The 22447-nt window shown below is 41.9% G+C and overlaps 1 protein-coding gene across 1 annotated transcript in view; it reads right to left on the bottom strand.

Moving 5' to 3' along the window:
- HGD (homogentisate 1,2-dioxygenase) overlaps positions 1-14374 on the bottom strand; it is a 43345-nt gene extending 28971 nt beyond the window's left edge. Inside the window, exons 1-4 of the mRNA XM_036448305.2 lie at positions 14186-14374; positions 9052-9123; positions 8160-8248; positions 4186-4291 (exon numbers count right to left, since the gene is read on the bottom strand). Coding sequence (XP_036304198.1) covers positions 4186-4291; positions 8160-8248; positions 9052-9123; positions 14186-14200 — 282 coding nt within the window. The 5' untranslated portion in view covers positions 14201-14374. The remainder of the gene's footprint in view (positions 1-4185; positions 4292-8159; positions 8249-9051; positions 9124-14185) is intronic.
- Positions 14375-22447: the final 8073 nt, after the last annotated feature.

Raw genomic sequence — 22447 nt, 5'->3', positions numbered from 1 at the left:
CTCTGTGAAAAATCAATAAAATATATATATATTTTTAAAAAGGAAATAAATATGTACTGAGAATCTACTAGAAAGTAAGCAGAAACCTTTGATACAGCTATTTTGATACCTCCATATTAACTCATGCTTTTTAATGCAGTTGCTTCAAATGTCCCTCTCAGTTTATGAAATAATGAACTAACATACCCAAATAGAATATTTGACTCTCTATTGTGGGAGACTTCCATTTTCTATTTTGTTAATTTTACATCATTTGAGTTTTTATAAGTTTCTATTACCTTTATAATAAAAGAAAACCAGAAATATTTTTATCAAGACAAGGTTAGCTTCCATTGAGGAGCCACCTGTACTACCCCCCCCCCCCCAATAATCTTTATAAAAGGCTATATTTATGTTAAATAAAATGTAACAATAGTAGTCATAGAAATAAAGATCTATAAATATAAAAAGCCAGTGACTGGAACACCATAACGACCGGAATGACTGGTCGCTATCACTGCAGTCAGTGAATGGGAAAATTGAGGGGTGGGGCCGACCAGCTAAGTTCTCGTGGCCCCTCCCCAAGTCTGCCCCACCTCTAATTGCTCCTCCCCCACCCCAATAGGGGGCAGGGATGGCCAGCCAACTACTCATAGTCCCTCCCCACAGATGGCCCCGCCCCCAATTATCCCACCAATTAGGAGTGGGGCCTGTTGGCCAATCACCTGTGGCCCCTCCCTTCAGCTGGCCTGGCCCTGATCAGGCCCCAATTGAGGCAGGCCCACTGGCCAACTTCCTGCCATCTCCTCCTCCCAGGAGGAGAATTGAACCAGAATTGAACCTGGGACCCTTCAGTCCGCAGACAGGCCCAGCCCCAATCTGCCAGACCCCACCAGTACACGAATTTGTGCACTGGACCTCTAGTATATAACAAAAGGATAATATTGAACATATTACATATCACACTCACAGTAGATTCACATTTTCTTTAAAGGCTAGGTTTAAAATCTACCTCCTATATATAAAATAAGTGGGCTCCACTGTTGCCCACACAACCATAATCAAATCTAAGAACACATATTAAGGTGATAGAGGCTTAAGTGACTAGAGTGGATGACATGAGCAGGCAGGGACACTGAAACTCCCCACTCCACTCCTAATTATTAAATAACCATTCCTTTTTAAATAGTTATCTAAAGGGGCCATGGTTTGAATTCACAAACATCTTATGGACTTTTCCTGTAATCCTTCCTTTAGCCCAGCTCAATGATTCTCAAATTTAGTGCACAAAAGAATTACCATATAGGGTGGCACACACAAAACCATGTATCATATACAGAGGGGAGGGAGATGATTTAAGGGCTTTTTATCAGTGATAATTTTGATTATACTTAATTTTTGTCCTACTTGCTCATTTTACAACCACCCTGTTCCTTTGTAGAACATCTAACTATTGTTACATTTCCCCTCTATTTAAGGGAACTATCAGAAACTTAATTGGGGATTCTCTATGCTGCCTGAAGGAAAGAAAAAAACACACGCAGTGTGGTCTAAATAACCTCTCAATCTTCCAAAACTAGTATATAATAAATGCTTAATTTAATTCAACTGGGAATTCTACCAAAGTACATTTATCTATTCTTTTTATTTTCTAGTGGATGATGGAGTCACATCATTAAGCAGTTGGGTTTATTTATCAAGCAAAAGCAAACAAATGTGGCCATTGTAACTCTAATAGAGAAATTAGAGAATTTGAAATGCAACCCATTGAGGAGTCAGGCTAATTCTCAGAGAATAAACAGCGACTTTGCCTAGAATGGTTTATGAGCTGAGGGAAGAAGTAAATGGTTAATTGAATATGGTAAACGAGGGGCCCAGTGCATGAATTCATGCACATTGAAATTAATTAGAAGAAAGATTTTAGAGGATAGGGAGGGATGGAGGGAGATTGGCTGGCTGGGGAGGGACTGCAGGAGGTTGGTTCCAGGGTATGTCTGGCCCATCTTGCCCAGTCCCAATCTGCCAGACCCCAGCAGCAAGCTAACCTACTAGTTGGAGTGTCTGCCCACTGGTGGTGGTGCGTGTCATAGTGACCGCTGAACAGTTGAATGGTTGGACATTTAACATATTAGGCTTTTATATATATAGAAGATAAATGAGGAAGGTATGCCAGACACATTCCTTACCCAAGAGTGTGGGAGAGAAGGTGGTAAGATGTATTGGATTAGGAACCCAGATGAGACTTAAGGAGGAAGTGAAGACAGAGTCCCCAGGTTGGTTGTACAAATTGTCCCCCACACAAGGGCCCTGACCAGCAGAAGGGGCAGGGGCAGGAGCTGAAAGCCCAACCTTTTGTCTTGGCAGGGGACCGTGTCTGTGGGGTTAGAAGATGGAGCTGGGCATGACTTTTCCAATATGTTCAAAAGCTAATATGCAATATACAGGCCAGTGGTCAACTGAGAAGGATGCCTGCTTCCTGCATTACACTTCATACAACTGGAAGTTTAGATAAAATATTCTGGTTTCAGGATGGTTGTGAGGTGGATAATATGTGAAGTTGTTAACTCCTATTTCCCCCCACCCTGAATGTCTTTTCTGTTCTTGCTGGAGGGGAGTATCCATTCAGTAATTCTCTGAGATTTCCATAACTAGAGAAGAGATGAGACAGAGCAGAAAACCAAAAGTGACTATGAATTATTCTGGATCTACAAAAAAACCCTAAGCATTTTGGGGGGAGGGATTTGTAGGTATAGACATAATGTTTTGGTAAACCAAGGGGAGGCAGCATGTTTTTCTTGGGCTTTGGAAAGGGGAGGGAGATAGGGGAGGAGAGAGAGAGACTTCTTGTTCTGTGTGGACTTTGGATATGGAGGGAGGTTCTTGAACCTGTGACCTGGAAACTCCCAGAGGAGGGAATGGTTGTGTGGCATATCCAGTACGACAGGACCAGAGTGGCCTTGCAGATGATTCCACACCTAAACATGGCAAGACAGCGGCAGAACAGTGGGTGTCTCAACACTACCTAGGGAGAAGGTCCAACCAGCAAGGCCCAAGCCTCACTCCTATTTTGTCATCTTTTAAGACCAGCAATTCCCAGCCAAGACAGAGACGAAATTGTTTTCTGCTGGTTGGGCCGACAGGAACTCAGGATAAAAAATAATAGGAAGCAAAAAAACAAATTTACCTGAATACAATTTCTGAATACAATATGTCCTACCACTGTCTTTAAGGGAATATGCCAAATGGCTGTATCGGAATCAAGGTTCTCACCTCCTTCTGGTGTGCCAGGCACTGTTTGAAGCACGCTCACACCTGTTCTCTTACATAATCTTCACAACAGCACTGCACAGCAGCTCATCATGCCAATTTACGGGTAAAATACCACAGCTCAAAGACACAGTGGGTAGCAGAGCAACAGGGATGCAAACTCAGGCCTGTTTTTCTTCCTGCACTATATAGCTGTTAGCAGTGGCATGTACCTAAGCTCAGGGACAAAGGGGATATACTAGGGTTCTCAGAAGGTTAAAATAAAAATAAAAGTCAGTCCATTGTAGCATTGGGTCTGTCTCATTACTAAAAGCAGAGAATATCTAAATACTGATGTCCAGAAGAAAAGCCCTCTGGTCACTCAAGCAAAAGAAGGAAGTTTAGCAAGAAATGGAATTTCCTAGGACTGCAGAGAATGTGACGGCAATCTGTAACCACAATAAACTTGCAGACTCCAGCTCAGACAGGTCTCTCATCCCTATATCAGAGGCCTTTTTTTTCAGTGAATGTTGAATGTGTTTTTTATATTCTGTGGTAAGTTTATAGTAAAACAAACTAACCAACCTATGGACATGTAGATATTTTCACTAGCCTGTATAATTTCCGTTCATCCAACTCACCTTGGCACTCCTGCCAAGTCTGAACCACTCAGTGCCCACATAGTCACCATTAGGCTAGAAAAACACAAGCTTACAGAAACACACACACACACACACACACACACACACACACACACACAGAGGCACATGCACACGCGCACACACACACACTCCTGCAATCAATCAAATTCAAAAATCCTACCCAAGTTTGAGTAAAACAAAAGATATAACTTAATATTTATTTTAAAAACACTAATTTCTTGAAGACCCAGGAGTGACTTAACTATTATATTCAAGGCTTTGGATACACGGCATGTTGCAATTCACAGAACCTGTTTACCTGGTTAGGATCAGGATCAACTTCATCCCAGTTGTTAGTGACATGGCCTTGCTCAGTGGATTCAAAGGGCTTGTGAGAAACGGAGGGTAGAATCCTGTACAGCCAACTGGGAGGAAACAAGGACACATGACTTAGGGAGATGTTGTGATATACAGACTGGCTCAGGAAGCGCTATCAGGAAGATGCTTAAGTCAACAATGATCTATGCACTTCAATGTGAAAAGCAATGACACAGCATCACTCCTTAATAGCCACTGCTGCCCATTACCCTGGCCTCTCCTCGCCTTTCTACTCTACCCACAACTCTTCATATTAAAGCTCTAGCCCTCAGTTATTCCCACACTGACCAAAAATGAAGAACTGTCTTCCCCAGTGACAACTATAAAGGAAAAGGAAGCACCTTGAAGGACATTTGTGTAGGATAACCCATAGAAAAACATTAATTTGTATATGTTATTAAATACCAGTCCTTGCTCTGGAAGGTGAGGACAACGAATCCTTGTAGATTGGAAGATATGGGTGCTTTCTTTACTTTTGATATGTAAATACATTTTATTCCTTAAAATTATAAAGAGTTGCCGAAACCGGTTTGGCTCAGTGGATAAAGTGTCGGCCTGCAGACTGAAAGGTCCCAGGTTCGATTCCTGTCAAGGGCATGTACCTGGGCTGCGGGCACATCCCCAGTAGGGGGTGTGCAAGAAGCAGCTGATCGATGATTCTTTCTCATCGATGTTTCTAACTCCCTATCCCTCTCTCTTTCTCTCTGTAAAAAATCAATAAAATATATTAAAATATATATAAAATTATAAAGAGTGAAACATGTCAGGGGTAAAAATAATTCAAATAATTTAAAAAGTCCTGAAAGGTAAATGGCTTTCTCCTTCAGAGCCAATCCTTAGAGGCATGAGAGCTCCACAATGTCCTTGTGTATTATCTCAGTATGTCCAATGCATATATGAACAAAATCATTATACCATTTACTTCTCACAACAAAAATATGTGAAAGTGTCTAATCACCCACATCTTTACAAATACAAGTTATTATGAATAATTTTGCCCTTACAAGTAAAAAAAATATTTTATTTTAATTTTGTATTTCCTTTATTATGAGCAAGGTTTAGAATCTCTACACTTATTGGACCTTTGTCGTTTTTCTATGAATTTCTTGTACAAGTGCTTTATACTTTTTCTATTGGGTTATTTGTCTTTTTAATATTAATTTGTAAGAAGTTTAGGAAATTAACACTTCTGTATTCCAAAATTGTAAGACTATCTGTTCTTATTTTCTTATAGTACATCTATGGTGCTTTGTTTCTTCCCTCCCTCCCTCCTCGCTCCCTTCCTCCCTCCCTCCCTCCCTCCCTCCCTCCCTCCCTCCCTCCCTCCCTTCCTTCCTTCCTTCCTTCCTTCCTTCCTTCCTTCCTTCCTTCCTTCCTTCCTTCCTTCCAGTTTTTCTATCTGTATATGTCAAGGCCTGAGCCAAAGATCTTCCTGTCAGGACCCAGATCTCAGGTTTGAGGAGGAAAAGAAGACTCTGATGAGGAAACTTTGAAGGACACCTGGAGGACAACCCTCCAGAAGCTGAGAGGGACACTGAAACTCACTAAAATGGAACAAAGTCCTTTCAGAGGCCATTACCCTGACAGAGTAAAGGAAGAAGAATACTACTTCTGACAATGGGAGACCAGAGAAGCTTGAACAGGCTCTGGTCCTTAAGCCCTAGGACAGTCTATTTCAGGGCGGGGGGGAGGAGGGAGAAGTTGGCCTGACAGCACACTGAACCATTACAGAGATTAAAAGGCTAGATTTGTCCAGCTTTAGATGATGTGACCCCAGACATTGGACTTTTAGGCCATGAAAAACTAAGCTTCTCCAGCTTTCGGTGGTCTATGGAGTTGAGAGTGTGAATGTATCTGTGTGATCCTGGGCAAGTTAAAACACTTTCTTGACCCTGCTGTGAGGTTTCAGAGTTTATGTACCTAGAGTGCCTGGTGCAGAGTAGGTGCTCAATTATTAGACTCATGTTGAATTGTATGTCAACTCCTAATCAGCTGTGCTTTTATGATGGTCCAAAATTTTCCACATTCCCTGTCCTGACTCTTACTTTCTCAGGACTTAAGGAGTCAGTTAATTAATATTATAAAAAATAATTCTTGGTCGATCTGATCTAAGATAGGCTCTGCACTGCACTCTGTGGCTCACATGGGTGGTGACTATAGGCATGCTAGGCTTACTCACCTAAGGATGGGATTGGTTCCATCTTCTCCTTGGGGATTTTGATCATTTTTGCAAAATTCGTGTGGCTATCTTTAAAAAGTTCTAAACAGATGGGTGAGCCATGCCTAGGATCCCTTGTTTTTTAGCTGAGTTTATAAAAATCCCCAAGCAGCAATACATTGCCCTGGACAGAGATTTAATTCTGATTCAGGGAATGGTGCCAGCTTCTTAATGAAATGCCAACCGCTCATTTTCAGCCTCCTGGATCAGAGCTTAGCTCCTGCTGGCTGAAGATATTGCTGAATAATGGGGGCAGGCAGCAGAATCCAGAATCCAGGTGTCCCATTAGCGAATGGGACATAAAGTCAAGAACACAGTCATGGAGGTCAAGTTGTTATACATTGGATTGGACAGGGCTTGTCTATGTTTACCTTATCTTGACTATTGGGCTTGCAAATAGTAATAGAATTAACTCCTGATTTTTTTTTTTTTACAAGTATGGGAAACTAGTTCTTCCTTCCCCCCGTGCACATATCTATTGAGAGAGAAGCCATTTGATATTGACATGGTAGCCTAGCACCTGCCATATCTCACACTCAGTTCGCTGATAGCCTCTTAGGGATAAATACTCTGTATCAGAGGAAGAAACTCATCTGCTATGGTGGCAATAAGGTATTATAATTGATGTTAAATGAGTACCTATCATGTGCCAGGCAATGTGCTAAGCACTTTACATTCTTTCCTTTAATCCTCAGGACAACTATGAAGTAGGCACTATTATTATCTTTTTGACAAGTGAGGAGCATGAGGCTCTAAGCGGGTAGATGACTTGCCCAAGTTCACATAGCTGGGAGAGAAGTCAGGACTGAAACTCAGGGTGCCTGACAGCGGAGTGGGCATGATTAACCACTAAGGGGAGCAATCTGTCTTTTGTTTTGTGTGGTCCATCATGCTTCTGTACTCACTATCTTATTTGCTTCTCAGGAGAAGTTTGTGGAGATACACCCAGTCCCTTTCACTAAGCAATACAAGACCTCCTGCTTGTTTCTCTAAATCTCCAGTAGCAGATCTCCTCACTGGTGCCTGAAATTCCTACATTTAGACACTACATGTTTAAATCAAAACTGCCTTCCCAACCCACAACTACTGCATCTAACCTGTCCCTTAGGAGTTCATCAAGGGAGTGGGTTCATTGGCCGGGTTTTAGGAGGAGAGCAGACATGGAATATGACACCTTGTGCCAATGAATGTGCTGGTTTCCAGCAAAGGCAAATTTCAAAGAGTAAAAACCTTATTAATTCAGACCACAAGGGGCTGTAATACATGACCTTTAAAATACTTGAGCTTGGATTAGCCAATCTTTTCATGCAAAGAACAGTCAGCTGAGGAAGATATTGTGCTGAGTCTTCTATAATTTTGAGTTAATCATTATAAAAAACAAACAAACAAACAAACAAGTAAACCAAAATCCAAAACTCGATTGGACAATCCTATTGGGAACATTTTCTTCTGAGTAAAAGTGAGAATTTGTAAGTGGAAGTGGACGTGTGTTCCCAGCCTCTGTGCCGCTGTTCTCTCAGCTCACCCACCAGTCACCTGATTCTAGCTGCAGACAAGGCCCATGATCCAGAGCACAGTCTGCGAGAAGTAGGCTCTTGGGCAGCCCTAGGAGGCTGTGGCCCAGGTGTAAGAGGCAACACTAAGCAGCAGTTATAGCTCCCACAGTCTGCAGGTCGGAATGAACCTAATCCTCATACCTTCTCTTATTGGTGCTCCTTGGACAGGTAAAAGCTGATCCTGAGAGCTGCTCAGCATACAGGTTGTAGGGACAAACTTGAGGATTGTTCTAAAACAGAGAAGGCAATAAATAGCATCACTTCAATCAAAAATGCATCCTACCCTCCCACCATGCAACTTGTCAGAGGATTCTGTCCTGAATGGGGGATGCACTGGGCACTGCAATATGACCGTCCACCACCCATATATATACTTCTGTAATAATTTTTAAGGTGATTTCCCCCTTTATTAGAAAAGTAACACAAGCCTATTGTAGAAAATTTATAAAATATAACCCATATTTCACCATCCAGAAATAATCCAATGTACTCATATTGATTTTTCCCCTCATTCTTGTCCTCCAAAATGGGAATGTATAGTTCTGTAATAATTAGGACTTTTAAAAAGAGGAAAATACTATGTCATAGGCATTTTCTCTTGCCATGGAATATACTTAAAATTTTTTGAAAAACGGTTTGCCATATTTTTATTATCGTAACCAACACTAGTGTGAACATCTTTGTACATAACATTTTTAGGACTGATTATTTTGTCATCATTGTCACATCTGACGCTGTTCAAGGGAACTATAAAAACAGTTCCCTTAGCCCTGGACCTAGGAGATCCTGCTGAAAATCCCATGGTTAGTCTTCTTATTTTGGATTGAGTGCTTTGTCATAAAGTAACTATCATCCAACTTTAATCTTTGTGTTTCATTGTCTGTATCCTAATTGTCTTAAAGATTGTAAAACTTCTAGATACTTCACAGGCTGAATTACGAGAGCTATGGTGGGTAGAGGTGCTTTGCCTGAGGGCTGGTCATTCATTCCTGTAATTCAGAGCTTCCTAAACTAATATTCTATTTACTTGTACCTGTCCTTCTGGCAGGGCACCAGGGCATCGGGGGTCCTCTGAAGCACATTCGTTCCCGAATCCAGAAATGTACTGCATGTGACCAAAGCAAAAAGACCACCATTAATGGGATTTAAAGAGCATTTCACAACACTGACGGTCTACAAAGGTAAAAGAGTTTCTACATGAACATGTGTTTGTGTATGATTTTCCATAAATAGTACCTTTGCTATGTCTTGACATATGAAGCATTTAGGAAAGACAATATGTTCTGTGTGAATTTTAAAGACCACCAATTAGTTGGAAGAAGAATGTTGGATGACATAGACTCTTCACCCTTCGCTATACTTAGTAAATTTATGGGCTTGTTCTTACTAATCCTACTCCAAGAACAGGTTCTTTAATTCTGGTTCCATGAAGGATTCCCTGATAGGGCAGAAGGTTCATGCATCACCTCATCCAGATTAATAGGATTTTGCTGGGCCTGGATGGCAACCTCCTTGGGTTTGGGGAGCTCCAGTCCCCATTCATACTCTGAAACAAGCAACTGTAAGAGGCACCTGGATCCATTCTGATATCAATATTCTTGAAAGGAAGCTCTCCAAATTAGCCTTACTGCAGATAGAAGACGACATAATCTGGCTCATCTATAAAAATGGGAAGCTTGAAACCCTAGCCAGTTTGGCTCAGTAGATAGTCAGTCAGCCTTCAGACTGAAGGGTCCCAGGTTTGATTCCAGTCAAGGGCATATTCCACTATGGTTGTAGACTCCATCTCACAGGAGCATGCAGAAGGCATCCAATCAATGATTCTCTCTCATTATTGATGTTTATATCTCTCTCTCCGTCTGGTTTTAAATTGGAATTTAGACCGATCAGTAGAAAAGCAGAATCTGCCTACCATTACAAGATGGAGTCTATTCTGATTATCATTTGTTTACACCCAGAGAAAATAAAGTTAGGGGGTTTCTTCACAAAGTAACGCCTGTGGAGTCCATGAAACTCATTGTTACAACACTTACCACAGCTATGAGTTTTTGCTTGCTGTCTGACTCCTGGAAGTCTGAGACTACAACATTCTTATGTACCTCCATATGCCCTGTGCCTGGCTTATAGAAGGTACTCAATAGATATTTATTGTTTGACTTAGTAGTCACTTAGATCCTATCCCAAGAATATCTGTATGCTGTTAAGTGAGGTTAGAACCCCCTTGTTTTCCTAACTTAAACACCAAAACAAAGGACCATTCCCGACCCCACCCCAGCTGTTCCTAATGCATGTGCTTAATTTTAGCCCAGGATGGAAGTGCAGCCTTGCTCAGGGAGGGAAATGCCACCATCTGAGCACATGCCTTTCAGAGATATAAGAAGGATGTAAGTGGGTGGAGGGCCAGTCCTCCAGAGTGCTCAGCAGCATGGAGAAGGACGAGCTTGATGCCACGGGCCTGCGTGTGTGAGCGAGAGCAGGCCAGCAGCTGTCTATATTTGGAAAGGATCATCAAATGTGAAATGTTATGACCTAGAAAGCAATGGAAGTGAAATTCCTCTTTTTGCCTCCATACACATTTAAAAAAATATATATGAAAATCTATCAGCACTAAAAACACCGAGTCCTATTATACACAGATCGGTTAACAGCAGCGGCATGCAGCTTGGAATGATTTCTTTGGGGAGACAGCAGAGACCATCCAGCATTCTGATTCTCCACCGAGCACACTTTCCTTCTCTCTAAATGAACCTCCTGCTCACCATGAACAGGATGGAATGTGAGCTGCTGAGAAATGGTAATGACCCTACATTCTGTGAAATGGAATTTGGGCCAATCTGTGACTGAAGCCACTGAGTGTCACAGTGTCTTTACTTGGTTCAGCTGCCTCATTGTTTCTCTCAGCAAACCAGGCGAGAGGGGTGAGTGCGGGGACGGGAAGGCAGCCCATCTATCTGACCGGCATGGGGTCTTCTCCCTTCTTCACAACTGCTGGCCTCAGAACAGAATCCACGGTTATGCTACTATATGCTCAGAACAAGGGAAGAGAGATTTAGTGCTAGTGGATGGAGTTCTGAAGCATTTGCTTCCTATTGCTTTAAAGAAAATGGAAAAGAAAGAAGCTTGCACAGCTAGCTGGTGATTTGGAAGGGAGCCGCCCGGAGAGGTGAGAGTTCTGAATCGCTTTCTCAACCTTTTCTGTAGAGAACTGACTGAAGAGGAGGGTGGAAACCGCTGAGTCACTATCACATCAGTTGGTTTTCCTAATCCTCTGAGAGAAAAAAAATGGCAGGTGAGTGTTTTAGAGCTTTAAAATTCCAGGTCCCTCACTGCTGAAGGTATCTGAATTAAGGAAGCCATTGTCTGCAGCTGCTTTCCCAAGGCTTTGAGGTCAAGGAGCAAATCCCAACTCTGCTCACATTTGCTATAAAAACCCAAGCCTTCAACTCCAGCTGATTCAGTGGCTATGTGCAAATATATCTTATACAAAAAAAGTCTAACATTTAGCAAGTGTGCTTATATGTTTTCTTCAGTCCAGATTTCTGAATAATTTTATCCAACATAAAAGTATGACTTCATTTCTCTCCAAGAGAATTATATGCATCCTTTCTAAATAAAGGAACAAATTACTGAGCTCCATGTAACTTCAGTACCATCAGTTCTTTGACAGCTCCCTACTATACAGTTTTTTAATTCTCACCTAGTCCCCAGGATATGATTTATTTGTAAAGCGTGGTTTTATGAGTTGTTTTCTACTGACTCTGATCTGGTAACACCCTGATGGGACAAGCAGATGGTGCACCTCCCTTCCTTTCACTGGGCATGAAACAGAAAGAGAGAGGGAGAGAGGGAGAGAGGGAGAGAGAGAGAGAGAGAGAGAGAAAGAGAGAGAGAGAGAGAGAGTGAGTCAGGGTAGATATGGAGCTACAGCTACCATTTTCACTCTGTAAGGAGTCCAGTATTTCTACTTCACCTATTGGGAACTTAGACTATAGGTTGTTAGGGGAACTTGCAGATAATTGCAGTAGGCTGAAAATGACCCTCAAAGATATTTATATATCTTTATAAATATTTATATCCCTGGCACTTGTAGGTGTTACCTTAAATAGCAAAAGAGAAACGATTTTTGCAGATCTTCTACTGCAGGTGTAATTAAGTTAAGGATTAAGATGGTGGAATAAGCCTAGATTTTTGGGGTGTGTCCTAAATGTAATCACAAGTGTCCTTACTAGAGGGAGGTAGAAGGAGATTTTACTGTAGAAAAGGAAAAGGTGATGAAAACAGCGATTGGAGTGCTGTGCTTTGAAGATGGTGAGAGGCCACAGTCAGGGAATGTAGGAAGCCTGGAGAATCTGGGAAAGTCAGGGCAACAGATTCTCCCCTGGAGTACCCAAAAGGAAGCAGGCTTACCAACACCTTGATGTTAGCCCAATAAAACTGATTTTAGAGTTCTGACCTGGGGAACTATAAGAGAATAAATGTGCAGTTTGAAGCCACTACATACATAGTAATTTGTTACAGCAGAAATAATAATTACATAGACCAGTGGGACCTATCTTTAGCTAATCATTAGAATCACCCCAGAAGTTTGTTAAATGCAGACCCCAACCTAGTGAATCAAAATACTTGGTGGTGGGGCCCGAAGTCTGCCTGTTAAAGAGCTCATCCTTTTATTATTATACTAGAGGCCTGATGCACAAAATTAGTGGATGAGTAGGGTTCCTAGGCCTGGCCAGCAATCAGGGCTGATCAGGGCCTTCCGGCTGCTGGCGGGGGCCTTCCTTCATTCTGCACTGCCACCCTGGCAGTCAGATCATGTCATAGTGAATGATAGAACTCCCAGTCTCCTGGTCTCCTGGTTGAACTCCTGTGGGGACACTGTGCATATTAGCCATAATTATTATTATTATTTTGTTAATCCTCACCCAAGGACATTTTTCCCATTGATTTTTAGAGAATAGAAAGGGAGAGAGGAAATCAAGACTTATAGAAGCAAAGCAATTTAAGAACATAGGGCATGGTCTATTTTAAATTTAATTTAATTTTATCTTTTGAATTTTCTTCCCCCTAGTTTTGCTTTTATGTAAATGTGATTTGATATGAGGCTTTGTGTTGACATATCTATTAAAATGAAGAAATAAAAGCTGAGAAATACTTTTTTTTTTTTAATATATAATGCTTATTGATCAGAAAGATGCAATCTGGCTTTCTGTGTTTGGATTCCTCATCTCTAGAGCTAACCTTTAGACAGCAGACTAGGATGAATGCCTTTGAAACTAAGAACAAAGACCAGCATGCAATTTACATTGGTGTGCTGGCTCTGTGCATAATAAATTGCTTAGAAATTTCAGCAGGGGAGGATTTTAAATATAATTTATTTATAAATGGTAAGGATATTTCCAACTGCTGCTGAACTCCCCCACAGGATTTTCGTTAAGAAGCACAGTTTTTATGCTCTCTTCCAAGACTTCAGCTACACCTTTGATTGGATGATTTCCTATATCTGTTCTCCTAGCTTTACCTACTCCCCTGAGATCCAGGTCTACACCTCCAACCACCTCTTGGGGGAATCTCAACTTGACTGTTCCTGGAGCAACTCAGATTTAGCTGAATCACTCTTGGGCCCCAGAACAGGCAGGCTTGTGTATACCATGCCTTTGTACATAACCCTCACATTCAACTGCACATAAAATGATGAAAAGGGATGATTTCCTAGAGGGACTGTGAGAACTTCTACTGGCCAAGAGCTGGTTGAGGGCCTCAAAATGACCCAGTAGATTAAACAAATGTAATTGGTGAGCTAGAGGCCATCCCAGGAAGCTTTGGCACCAGGCAGGTATTGGAGAGTATGTGTGGGGATGGAAGGGTCTGGGGAAAAACAGCAAGACATGTGTCTGCCATGGTGGGAGGGAGCCCTCTGATATCTACAGATTCCCAAGACAATATTTGAAATGAACAATGAAAGCGTCAACTCTCCTTTTTAAAAATCATCTCTCCTTCATCCCACTCATGGCCCCCAGCCAGGTCCACAGACGCCACAGTGAAACCTCTGACGATGGGGGCTTGGACCAGGGCCCAGTCCTTTCTAACGCTGACACTATGGCATTCTCTGAAGCTTCCATACGTTCTGGCTGAAGAAGCCACAGCAAAGTTATCTGGTAGTTCCTTACCTTCAGTGTATCCATTTTCCTTCAGCTGCAGGCCTGGTGATTTCAGGAAACCCACGCCCAGAGAGGGTATGAAGTCTAAATGCTTCTGTTTCTTCTTTAAACCGCTTGCTGAATGCTCTTATTCCCACCACTTCGCTGTACGCACTGGTCAGCACGTCGCTCAAACTGGCCACAGAATTGCCTAACTGGTAAAGCAGGGAGAAAGTCCAGCAGGCTCACTTTCCACTAACTGCTTACACAATGGCATTTGTTTACTGACCCCTGACGCTTCTGGAAGAGTCTTCAGAGCCTGCCTCCTCTTCACCTGAGGTAAAGATTGACTAATTATTTGTTCCGTTTAAAAGAAAGCTTATTACTAAAAGCAGATAATTTTTTTTTTAAATCCTCACACAAAGACATGCTTTTATTTTTTATTTGTATTTTTTAAAATTTGGCCCAGATTTGGCTTTGACTTATTTAAAAAAAATTTTTTTTAGAGAGGGGGGAAGGGAGAGAGAGACACATCGGTGTGAGAGTGAGACATCGATCGGTTGTCTCCCACACAAGCCTGACCAGGGTATGTGCCCTGAGCAGAAATGGAACCCGTGACCTTTTGGTGTACGGGTGACGCTCCAACCAACTGAGCCACCCAGCCAGGGCCTAAAGGCAGAGAATTTAAAGCTGTCTAGGAAAGGAACTGAAGTAGTTAGTGCCTGCTGTGTGTGGCAGACACTGCTCTACTCAGTCCTGACTCAGGACAGGAAGGGCTAGGAAGTGTCATTCTCTGGAGAGCAGTGAGAAGACAATTGTGCTCTGGCACAGGTACTGGCACAGCTGCCTGAAACAGGGACCGGGTCTCGACAGCTCTCCACAGGTGCCTCCTAAGGATGCGCTGGGTGAATTGTTCAGAGCTTTCGCAGCAAAGCAACCTGAGATGTTTACTACTGCTCCCTCAATTCCTTAAATTCCTATAAGTTCTTTAAGAATCTTGCTTCCTAATGCCTTTGTTTCTTTGAAAAAACAGACCAAGGGATTACTTTCCAGTCACTTTCCCCATGACTTCCTTGTCCTTCATCTTGGCTATTCTCCTTAGCCATGGTCAGGTATCAACTTCGAGGCTAATTGTATTCAGGAAGGAAGAAACCATGTATTGAATGCGTCCTCTTGCCAGATTTTCCCACAGACATTACCTCATTTAATTTCACACAAAAAATCTTGTAAGCCAGGCTTTATTATTACAAACTCCAAGTGCAACAGACCAGGCAGGAAATATAATTGGGTTAAGTCTCTTTCCCAGAGAAGACTTTTATATGAAGCTCCAATTTTGAAACATTGGCAACTAAATAAGTGAATGAATAAAACCACTGTGGTAGACTGCAAAAAATGCCCACCGGTGCCCTCCCATCCTGGGTGCATGCCCCTTTGCAAAGTAACTTTGCTGCTCCTCCCATCAGGAGATGGAGTATTTTTATTTTTTATTTTTACCTCCTTGAATCTTACTTTGTTTAATAGCAAACACTACACAAGCAGAGGCTTGAAAAGTGTCTTGTGCCTTAGGACTTGTTCATTTCTTGCTACTTGAGACCACCACGCAAAGCTGGGCGGGCCTCCTTGAGAATGAGAGACCACATGGGAAGAGAAGTTCAGGCAAAGCTCAGCACTGACTGCCAGCCATGTGAATGAGGCTGCGAGGTGACTGCAGATATATGAGTGATTCCAGGTGAGACCTGGAGAAACACCAGCTAAACCGAGTCCAAATCGCTGACTCATTCATACCATGGCAGCAGCAGAGTGATTTGCCTTTGTCTAAAGAATTAAGACAGAGAAAGCCAGACCAAAGGGGCCATGCTGATAGGAACAAGTGACAGGTTGACAGCAATTGGTGTGGACCAGGCAGCTTAGTATAGGGCATCTCAGCACATATCAGCATAGACAGATGACATGGTGGTATTATATAAGCTTCCCTGCAATTTATCTGCAAACCTGGGAGGAAAGAGGTATAGACCTCAGCTTTATGAAGGCTGAGTTTTTATATTTCCTGTAGTTTGCAAATTCAAAAGTAAATTCAAGAAAAATAAAAAATGAATTCAAGCCCTAGCTAGAGCTGGTTTGGCTCAATGGATAGAGCTTCAGCTTGTGAACTGAAGGGTCCCATGTTTAATTCTGGCCAAGGGCACATGCCTGGGCTGTGAGCTCAATCCCCAGTGTGGGGTGTGCAGGAGGCAGCCAATCAATGATTCTCTTTCATTATTGCTGTTTCTCTTTCTCCCTCTCCCTTCTTTTCTGGAATCAATAAAAATATATTTTTAAAACATGAATTCAAGAAAAATACTTTTTGCAACTGTTTATGAGTACACTGAATCTTGAATCTTATTGATCTTAAAAGTTAGTCTTTGGTGGTTAAAAAATAAAATAAATATTAGCCAGTAAGAGACAAAGGAAAAGCTTTACTGCTTTATTTTTCCATAAACTTTCTATGCTCTTTCCATTGAATCAGCTTTGAAGGTAGACCGAAGAGGTGTTTGGTGTTTGGGTTCTTCTTGAGGTGTGAGAGATTTCCTAGAGAGTGGTAACAGATCCTTGACTGAAAATTACTTTGAGGGCCCTGAAAACATTTAAAAATTGAATAATAAACCTATCACTGAACTTAAGGGATTTCTCCAAAGTGGGAAGTATTTCTTGTCTTTTCCTGTTTTTATAGCAATGCTTTAATAAAACAAGCACTTCTAGAGCCAGGCACTATGTTATATACACACAGGGGATATGAGAATAAAATACAGGGACAGGCAGTTTAGATTGGCTTTCCATGTTCATGTAATCACACACTCACTTATTTTTTAAATGTTTTTATTGATTTCAGAGAGGAAGAGAGAGGGAGAGAGATAGAAACATCAATGACGAGAGAGATTTATTGATTAGCTGCCTCCTGCACGCCCCCCACTGGAGGTTGAGCCAGCAACCCAGACATGTGCCCTGACCGGGAACCTAACCGTAATCTCTGGTTCATGGGTCAAAGCTCTGAGCCACACCAGCTGGGCTCATTTCTTTGTTTTACAATTACCAAGGACCTGCTATTGCCAGACCCTCTGAGATGTGGGGAACACTAGATGACTGAGCCTCAGTCCTGTTCTCTAGCAGGACAGCGTACTGGTGAAAACTGACCAGTAAATGGGTGATTGCAACAGAGCGCCATATGTGCTGCAACAGGAAGAGACGAGGGTGCTCCTGGAAGGATTGGGGGGCCACCTCGCCCAGACAAGGAGAGCAGGGAAGGCTATCCAAAGATGATGCCTGGGCCAAGTCACAAAGAATAAGAGTTGATGGGCACGAGCAGAGGGCAGAGTGTATACGAAGACAGAGAAGGGGAAGTGCAGTGCATTCAAAGACCTGAGTTTAGGGCAGGGTGACTGAAATAGCAGAGTGGAGGGATTTAGTGAGGGAAAGCTTGGCTTCCAGGAAAGGGGAGGCTTGGTCAGACATTTGAAGCAGGGGAATAGGAGGACCTTCTAGGCTGGGTATGGGCTTTAGGGTTCAAAGACACCCAGTAGAAGAAGCAGGGAGTGTGTAGGGCCAAGACAGATGTATATTGGACCAGAACAGAGTCACAATATCAAAGTGGTGAGCAAAAAACAAACAAACAAAAAAACACAAAGATGTTAAAAACCAGACAGGGGAGGATGGATTCAGTACACCGACATGAGGAATAGGTGAGGTGAAGAATTTAAAAAGAATTAGGAACATGAGACCCCAGGTGTCTGCTTCTCCCAGATTCTAGCACAAGATAGGCCTATGCTCCACAGAAGCCCTGGAAGAAAAGTCAGAGAAGTTTCCCACTCACAGGTGCCAGTGAGAGGGGACTAGGACCAACACCAAGTGCAACAAGTGCTGCTGAGATCTCCAGCTCCTTTCCCAGCGCACTTCCAGCATGCTATCAGCAAGTGCTTTACCTCTCGACAGGAGACCGGAGTACTCTTCTCTAGGACAGTGGCTCATAAAGACTACACATTTTGATAAATTATTATCTATAATAATAAAAGCATAATATGCTAATTAGACCGGGTGTCCTCCAGGGCTGCAGCTGCCATGGCTGAGAGGGAGGCCTACTCTTGCATGAATTTTGTGCACTGGGCCTCTAGTTAAATATAAAAAATAAATCTTTCTGGAAATGCTTCTTTAATGAAGTAGATGGTTCCCTTCCTCTATTAATTAATTCCTATATCCATAATTAATAATTCTTGTTTTTAGAATGAAACAAGATTCAGCATCACGTAAGCTAATTTTTCGGTTTTACAGACATAAGCACTGAGAAAATATGTTCATATACATAGTAGATATGCCTGCAAGGAATTTTGATATTGTGTCACTCAGTTCCCCCCGGAATTAAATACTAATAGATGCATAGTGTTCTATCATTAAACATTATTTTTAATGGCCTCCCAATCAACCCCTCAGTAGGGTTCTTTAATTTTGTTGCAAGGAAATAGTTGGAAACCTAATTGAAAAAGGCTTGGTTATTGAGTTATGGGAATTACTTTAAATGTTACTTGTTCACTTTGAGGCACTTTCTCTAATTAATTTACTCAGAAAGGTTTGGGAAAATAAGAATTTTAATTGTACATACCTTTGCCTGTATAATTAAATTTGGTAAAAATGTTATTTTGACAGTCTAAGCAAGAAGACATGCCATGAAAGAATGTGTCACAGTCTTGGATATTTCTTACCAAAATTCTTTGCTTTGTTCTCTGGAACTCTTCCTTAAGAGTTCGGCATTAAAAAAATAATAATTGTAAGAAGTAGACAAAAGACCTTTCTTAAGTAAAACTAATATCTAGAATTGTCCTTTTGTTGGCATGTACAGCTTGGGAAAATATACCATGTTTCTATGGTATTACTTGTAAGTTGCTCCTTTTCCATAGTGGGGAAGGGTGACAATGAAAGTAGAGGTAGAAAATAAGAACCAGCATTGAGGTGCGTTTACAAGCATTTCAATTTTTAAGAACAGAGGGGAAGTGATGACCTGATAAATGACTCCTGTAAAACTATCTGTGCTCATGTACCTCCTGAAGGGGTATCTGAGTTCATCCCAGTTGGAAGACCACCAATCCACACAAAAAAACTGGAAAACGTCACCTGCAGGAAGCTGGGGATTGTACAGGGTAATGCAAAGGAAAGCTTTCAGGGCAATCACTCCAAAATGGACTTACAGGATGGAGGACTCTAGGACAGATGTCTCCAATAAAGAACTGATAGATTACTTGATGTACTTTATGGCACTGAGCAAGACCTTACACCTTTGTTGTAGTTTGGGGGTTTCAGTCTTCTCCATTATTTATTGATTAAAGACCCCGTGCACAAATTCATGCATGGGTGGGGTCCCTCAGCCTGGCTGGTGATCAGGGCCAATCGGGCTGTCTTGCCCAGTTCCTATCAGGGCGACTGGGGCTGGCCAGCTGGGAAGGTGGGAAGGGATAGAAGCTTGGCTGGCTGTGGGGAGGGACTGTGGGAAGTTGGCTGGCTCAGGGGAGGGACTGCAGGAGGTTGGCTGTGCGAGTGCACTGACCACCAGGAGGCAGCTCCTATAGTGAGCATCTGCCCCCTGGTGGTCAGAGCATGTCATAGTTACTGGTTGACCGGTTGTTTGGTTGAAATGGTCACTTAGGCTTTTATATATATATACCATTTCCCTGAAAATAAGATAGTGTCTTATATTAATTTTTGCTCCCAAAGATGTGCTAGGTCTTATTTTCAGGGGATGTCTTATTTTTCCATGTGCTATGTCTTATTTTCGGAGGATGTCTTATTTTCGGGGAAAAATGGTAGACTAGAGGCCCAGTGCATGAAATTCATGCACGGGGGCTACTGCGAGATCCTTTAGCCCAGTCTGCATCCTCTCCAATCCAGGACCCCTTGGTGAATGTCCGACTGCTGGTGGATGTCCAACTAAACCAGCAGTTGGACATCCCTCTCACAACCTGGGACCACTGGCTCCTAACCACTCACCTGCCTGCCTGCTGGCCTGATCATTCTTAATTGCCTCTGCCTGCCAGCTTGATCTCCCCTAACTGCCCTCCCCTGCTGGCCTGATCGTCCCTAACTGCTCTGTCTCGGCCCCCCACCACCGTGGCTTTGTCCAGAAGGATGCCCAGAAGACATCTGGTCTATTTAGCATATTACCATTTTATTAGTTTAGATGACCTTGGTAAAGCTTAGCAATTAGCCTGCTGAAAAAATAAATGTGGTGCTGTTGGTTGAAAAATAAATCCGAGTATAAACAGACCGAAGCAATTCAAATCTGTGTTAAGGGCCAACTGTACAAAATCCTGGCCCCATCCTGTATACATTGAACTGGGAGACAGGGGTCAGATAATTCCCGGAATCTGCATTTTAAACAAACACTGAGAGGATTTTTACGAACTTTTGAGTTTAAAAGCCATTGCTTTAAGTCCTTAAATGGAGGTGATGAATTGTAACTGGAAGTCAGATCCCTTTCCTACTCTGTGGAGCAGCCCAGGCAGGCCCCAGGTTCCAATTTTGAATCAGGCATATTGTGGAATATTGAGGCTCAGGGTTCTTCCAGGGCTAGGTTTCCTGGGACCCTTCCTTTCCTACCACAGTGATTTAACTCAGTCTTGGGACTACAGATAAATCAATTTTTTATTTCCTTCTCCTGCTTCCTCCAAAACAGTATCTATCGTTCTTTGAATTTTAACAGATATTAAATCAATGCAGACATCCTGTTAGACCTTCAATCTTCTTCAAACAGATGCTACCTATGTTTTAAAATTTTCAATTAAACCAAGATTTATTAAACACTCATGCAAGGGTATTACAGTCCACATTATTATTTTTAAAATATATTTTTATTGATTTCAGAGAGGAAGGCAGAGGGAGAGAGATATAGAACCATCAATGATGAGAGACAATCATTGATTGGCTGCCTTCTGCACACCCCTACTAGGGATTGAGCCTGCAACCTGGGCATGTGCCCTTGACTAGAATCAAACCTGAGGCCCTTTAGTCCGCAAACCAATGCTCTATCCACTGAGCCAAACCAGCCAGGACACAGCCCACATTATTGAAACAAAGACTGAAAATATTCTGATTATGGCAGCAATTAGAAGCTCTAAATCTAGTCCAATGCCCCAGCACATGCAGTCCATTTTCACAATGCACAGGAAAGCAGGAATGTCAATGCACTTGGATTATATCATGGGTGTTTCAATTTCAGGGACTTCTGAGAACCCAAAATAAAGCTGATATGGATCAAACCTTTTGGGAGCACCTCTTCTATAGCACTAAGAGGAAGGACCAACCCAAATCCTTTCTAAGTAAGGGTCCTTCCAACTGAAAAACAGATGACTGGCCATGAGCCTGCACATCTGGTTGCCTCCACATGACATTAGCTAGACAGCTAAATCACAACAGGGGGAAAAAAAAAAAGCCTTTCTCTATTGCAACCAATTTGTTCCATTAGAAAATAAGAAAATTAAAGATTTAATTAACATGTTTTAGGAAGTGTTTTGGTATTACCCTTGTTTATTATTTAAGAGCAATTTTTATGAGATCTCAGAAAGTCTCAGCAAAAATTGTAACGCTTCAAAGCATTCTTTTTGAAAAACTCTGGCTAATATTCATTTTGGCAAACAACCTTATTTGTTTCTACTCATACTTGCAACAAACTTAGGCTATTGCAAATTTTGTTTTTTCTTAGAGAACTGTAATTCAGAGAGTCAAGCCTGACAGTAAAAAGAAATGGTGTTGAGGAGTAATGTCAGTTTTTCAAGGCTGACCCTACAGTCACCAGTGATGGGTTACTATTTTTTCATTAGGGAGAACATAAAGAAACTGGGATAGATTTTTTTTTTTTTTAAATTAAAGGAAAGAAAGAAGAGGAAAGAAGGTAAAAGAAAGGGTTATTGATTTATTTGTTGGTTGGTTTAGGTCTTTATGTATTCATTTGGTTTCCACTTTCTAACTGCACAGTCTGGGTCACACACAGTTGGGCCAAGTTCCACATACAGATCCTGATCTGCACAGCTCTCCTTTATGTCAAAAAAGAAATCAGGACAAAGTCTTGTGGGGGAGGATGCAAAGAAAGACTGGAGAATATTCTAGCTCATGGAAAGTGCTTTAACCATCCTTTTGCAAATTCTGAAGACCGTCTTTCTAAAAGCACTCTCTAATATTCTTATTTTAGCATTCTCTCTCAGAATACCTTGGTTTCCAAAGCACTTCTGAAATGTAATTAAAATGGAATAGAAAGTGAATTTACTGTCCCCCCCC

This window comes from Pipistrellus kuhlii, unplaced genomic scaffold (genome assembly GCF_014108245.1).
Source record: "Pipistrellus kuhlii isolate mPipKuh1 unplaced genomic scaffold, mPipKuh1.p scaffold_m20_p_2, whole genome shotgun sequence".
Lineage (NCBI taxonomy): Eukaryota > Metazoa > Chordata > Mammalia > Chiroptera > Vespertilionidae > Pipistrellus > Pipistrellus kuhlii.
Note: the sequence above shows the minus strand (reverse complement) of the source record. Positions and strands in the feature narration are given on the sequence as shown.